General features: G+C 33.6%; 1 protein-coding gene across 1 annotated transcript; it reads right to left on the bottom strand.

Annotated features, from left to right (window-relative positions):
• Positions 1-4,089: 4,089 nt before the first annotated feature.
• On the bottom strand, positions 4,090-5,312 carry LOC108995885. The gene is made up of 2 exons (XM_018971529.2): positions 4,700-5,312; positions 4,090-4,319 (listed from the first exon to the last, which is right to left on the bottom strand). Exons 1-2 carry the CDS (start codon positions 5,038-5,040, stop codon positions 4,259-4,261), a joined length of 402 nt encoding a protein of 133 aa, XP_018827074.1. The 5' UTR covers positions 5,041-5,312; the 3' UTR covers positions 4,090-4,258.
• Between the last annotated feature and the right edge of the window lie 233 nt (positions 5,313-5,545).

The raw sequence follows: 5,545 nt of genomic DNA, 5'->3' as shown, positions 1-5,545 counted from the left end.
TTGCAAAAAATCGGATCAGTCGCCTATAAGCTGCAATTACCGGAAGGGTCACGCGTCCATCCCGTCTTTCATGTCTCGCTACTCAAACGGTACAACACTCATGACGACAACACATAGCACAACACGGAGTTGCCACCGTTCACTGATGATGGAGTCGTTGTGTTGGAACCTCAGTTTATTTTAGATCACCGCTGGATAAAACAAGGGGCTCAGTTTGTAGAAGAAAGTTTGGTTCATTGGAAAAATCTACCAGCAGAAGAGGCAACATGGGAACCTACAAAACAGATGTCGGAGATGTTTCCAGACATAGACCTTGAGGACAAGGATCCACGTATTGGGGGGGTATTGATAAACCACGAAAGTCAGCAAGGGCCCGTAGGCCAAATCCGAAATATCTGGGATAAATATCGAACGTGGACGTAGGGGACGTGAAGGAAGAAGGACGCTTGACTGGGTCGCATGGCGCTGGGTCACATGCAGTTGCAAACTGCGAGTTTTACGTAGTTTATTTCCGTTGTTTTTTTATTTCCGTTGTAATGCTCTGTTTTACGTGGGGCGTGCTCTGTTTTACGTTGTTCTATTTTTCTGTTATTCTGTTTTACATGCAAGTGGGGTCCCACGTAATTAGCTAGCAGTTCATCCTCAATTCCGAAATTCTTGTAAGTGGCTTACTTATTTAAGTAGCCGAGATTATCAATGAAAGGCAAGAATTATTTTGCATTCTAATTGAGGTACATTCTCACCCGAAGAGAATAAATTATATTCATACTTATTTTTCTGTGTTGGGACCTATCAAAGACTCGTTGTCTAGTGACATGGAAGCATATTCAACCAAAGTTCATAACAGAGATGGTGATGGAATATCTCTCAAACTTGATCGTGCAGTAGAAAGAATGGCAATGAATTTACCAGTAGAGGTCAATGGGGCTTCTTCCCATTGTAATTTTCTAGTTTAGAGTTTTACAATGAGACCAGATTGTTATTCGTCAACAAACTCCAAAGAAATGCAACACAATCATTCAACCAACAAAGAGTATAATTTTTTTTCTTTGATTGATTCTCTCAATTTCTAAATACAATTGACAAGAAATGTTAATATCGGACAAGACGGCAAAAGGAAAAATACAAACACCAACAATATTATCACTCCACTTTATCGTATCCTTCATACTTTATTCGAGTGATTGGGAACCCACCAACAACAACATCAACTATTAGCAGAGTGATTGGGAACCCACCAAACTTTTTCACAAATTTGCTTGAACCGTACGTAATAGGGGATTCTTTTCTCTATCTAACCCTATCAACACCGAACCTCATGGTTTCAACCAAGAAAATCTAAAAAAATCTCCTAAACCTTACGGCAATAAAATGGAAGGAACAAGTCAAATAAATAAAAACTCAAAATCAGAACCACGAGAGAAAGAAATTTTCAGGAAAAAAGAATCGAGAAAGAGAAAAAAGAAAACAAAAGGAGAGGCGACGACAGCGTGGCTTACCTGAAGGCGTTCGATGGTGACGATGGGAGAAGTTTGATTTTGGGCTCGTCTTGGCCGCGGCTGCTGGATTGAGTTTTGGATTTTTCTGGAGTTATGTTGTGGAGCTTCGTGGTTTTTGGATTTCTTTTTCCTTGGAGTATTGGTGGCTCACGTGCGATGAATACAGGCGGGAAGAGCAATTTTCTATGGCCAAAATAAGATTTTGCCAACAACTTGTGCCTGTTTGGTTAAAAATATTGTACATATATAATTATATTTCACTATTAGTGCTCGAGTGTTTTTAACCAAAATTAAAAATAGTTGGCCAAAATTAAGTGGACGTTTGAAAATAGTTTTGATTTCATTTCATCTCATATCATTCTATTTCATTTCATTTCTTTTCAAAACATCACTCAAATACAAACACTTTCAAAATAATTATTACAATTTTTTCAAATTAATCATTACAATTTTTTCAAACTTTCAAATAAAAAATAAAAAACAATTCAAAATTTTTCAAAATCTCAAAATAAAAATTATATTAAAAAATTATATAATAACAATATTTTAACTTTATAATATTTTTTATTTAATTTTTTTCTCTTCTTTCCTAAACTCCATAAAACATTAATTTAAACTATCTCACTATTATTCACAAACTATTTTACTACTATTTAAAAAACTTTCATCTGATCTTATTCCCTAAGAAAACTTGTTGCATCCCAATCTAACTCTTCGGTGAAGTCCCCTACTAAGACCAATCCAGAAGCATTTTTTGTCATTTGCTAGTTGATGGAAAGATATAGATTTTATTATTTATATTTATGTCTTAATACTCTCCCTTACGTGTAGGTAAAACTCTTATTCAATAAATACGTGTAGTAAGACTCTCATTCAATAAGTAGATCTAACGCATGGAATATTTAATTAAATTGGGTAGAGTGTAGAGTCATGATTCGAGTTTAAGATTTCTACTCTAATACTATGTGAAAGTATCACTTATTCTAAAAATTTAAACTGACGGAAAGAAATATACTTTATTATTTATATTTATATCTTTTAACAATTTTGGCAGCAAGAAATATACCAGCAAGTAGCATGACTCAAACATATCCACATCTCTCAGTTTTAAATCTAAAACCTTCTAGTAATCTGTATGAATTATTAAAATAAAATAATATTCCAGTCTCGACCACTCATTTTCACTATTTTGAATAATAATAATAATAACAATACATTTCAATAATGAACCATGCATCAACCAATAGTAAGGTCCTGTTTAGATATAGAAATGGTTTTATTTTATTTCATTTCATTACTATAAATTTTTCAAATTACCATACAAAATAATAAATATAATAAACAATTCAATTTTTTTAAACCTCAAAACAATATTAAAAAATAATATTCTAATAATATTTTATTCAATTTTTAACTTTTATCTAAAATTATTTCATTTCATCTCACTATTCAAACAGAGCCTAAATGAACAATATTGATGTGACTATGAGCTGACATGGGTATAACCCCATATATAATGGTGACCAATTGAATGATCTCATATATAATATGACGGTATTTACATTTTACTGCTTGACTCACGTTGATTCCATAATTTTTGATGGATTAAACAACTACGCCAGCAATTTCAAGTTGAGAAAAAATTGAGGGTGAAATAAAAAGAAAGAGCATGGAATTAAAATGGAAAGAAGAAATGTGAGCAATAAGTTGTTAGTCGAGTGGTCTTTCGGTTTGGGCCCATTCATAATGATGTGCTCTCGGCTTTATTTGGGCTTAGGATGACAATGTATATTACTTAAGCCCATGATGTAACCTATTACACAGAAATTGTCGGAGTTGGAGGTTCTACGAAAGAGGGATAGGCTGAAGGGGGTGGTTCATATTGATCCTGCTGTTAGTCGATCTTCCCAACTCCCAAGATTTTTGTTTTTAAATATATATATATATATATATATATATATATGTATTAATTATAATTTTTCTTGGTTTTCTGGCTGTTTTTATTTTAGAGTTTTGTTATACAACCTCCATCACACTCGACACTCGATATTTTTTTAAATTTTTAATATTTTTATTCATTATTCATATAATAAATATTTGATAAAAAAAAATAATAAAAATTAAAAATAATGTAGAGTGTGGATGAAGTGACCTTAGAGATATATATTTTTTCTGTTCTTTTTTTTCATGTATTTTTTTAATCATCATAAACATTTTTAAAAAAATAAAAAATTTACAACATTATTAAAAAAATACTTCCTCAATCTCTAGATAAAAAAAATATTTTGCTTATGATTATGTTTTTTTTTTAAAGACAAAACATGTTTATATTTTACAAAATAACTTTTTTTTTCTTCAAACAGGACAAACGTGCATAGCACGTTGAAGCACTGCTAGTATATACATATATATATATATATATATTTATATATATATATATATATGATATATGCCATATGGATGGTTTGTTCAAAAAGTAAATATATCCTAGAGAACAGTTGGAAATTGGGGGCAAAATCCAATTTAAGAGTAATAGATATAGCTTTTGAAGATTCATGATGCTTATGATCGATCCAGCAATAGATATAGCTTTTGAGAAGGATAATCATTTTTAAAATAACCATATTATTTGTTTGAATCTTACAACATGTTTAAATCCAGAGATTTATATAAGTATACACTTAAATGTTTGTTGAAATTCTTAAAAAACTGGCATAGATCATGGAGAAGCAGGCATCATAAATTTTGAACATCTTGATTCACTGAATAGCACACACACAAGAGTTCCTCACTCCTCCAAGTTCCCCATCTTCTGAGACACTACAAACATATGAAAGAGTGAGAAATATAGCAGAGTTGATGTATTAATTTCTGGTAACTTAAGCTTTGAATGCCCAGTTGTGAAGAACTATAGGTGGGTTTTGGTTGCAAAGCTTGGGGACTCTTTCATCAGGACAGCTACTAATTAGCTTGTAAATTTGAAAGACATAGTTTCTCTTATCGTCCCACATTTCATTCATTAATTTGGTAAAAGGGTTGCTCTACTTAATGTGTTCTTAATTGCCTTTAAGTCTGACTAAAACACAGCTGAAATTGTTCTAGATATTTTGCTTCTCCTAGGATTTTTCAAACAACAATCATCCAAGAAAAAGAAGTCCATCATGGAAGGAAATTTGATTGGGGGGGGGGGATGGTTTTACCTTGGCTCAAATTCTTGGACATGAGCAATATCTTTGCCATGAGCATCAAGCCAACTAACTTTCCTCTTTTCTATCCTTTGTTGATTATCGTCCACTGTTGTTCTTTTCTTGAGATTACTCTTGAGAGTAGGGCATTCAACTTGAGGCCCATTAGTCCCACCTCTCCCACAGTTGCTGCTCTCATTGCTCTTATTTTGAAGTTGTAATTCATGATTATGGAACCTTTCCATGGCCCCATCTTCCTTGTCTGCAGGGGATTGCTTCTTAGCATTGTTGCTGTTGCTGTTGCTGTTTCTGTTGCTTTCTTCACCCCCTCTTGTCCAAATTCCTTGATGGTACATAGCAATAGCATGCTAAAGCAGTGCACCTGTACTGCGCCGACGCCGCCAGAGTACAAACAAGAAGATTTTACCTATCCCTACCGTTTCGACTAAAAGATACCATGGCCAGCCTTAAGAGCTATGTGGGGTTTTGAATTGGCATCAGATCCATTAAATGAAATGGTGAAGCATGAGAGGGATAGAATGTTGTGTGCTGTTGATGTGAGGGTTATCTCCTAATTATTATAGTTTGCTCTGCATATGGGAGAGTGGAATGGCCTCTTTGGGATGTGGGGTTATGATTGATTTTTAGGTTGGAAAAGGATGGTTGGATATGGGAGGAGGTACAATCATGTTGCATGCCTCCTCCAGGGGTTGTTTCTTTTTGCTTTTGCCTCAGCACTCATTAGTGAGGGTGAAAATGGTTGAAACAGAAGGGAGAGAATGGTCTCAATTTTTTCTGTGTTTGTGGATATTATTCTCTGTTACTAACAGTAAGGGATGTGCATCTTTTTTCTCAATGCTA

This window comes from Juglans regia, chromosome 12, assembly GCF_001411555.2.
Source record: "Juglans regia cultivar Chandler chromosome 12, Walnut 2.0, whole genome shotgun sequence".
Classification (NCBI taxonomy): Eukaryota; Viridiplantae; Streptophyta; class Magnoliopsida; order Fagales; family Juglandaceae; genus Juglans; species Juglans regia.
The sequence above is the reverse complement of the archived record's forward strand: the minus strand, read 5'-3'. Positions and strand labels throughout refer to the sequence as shown.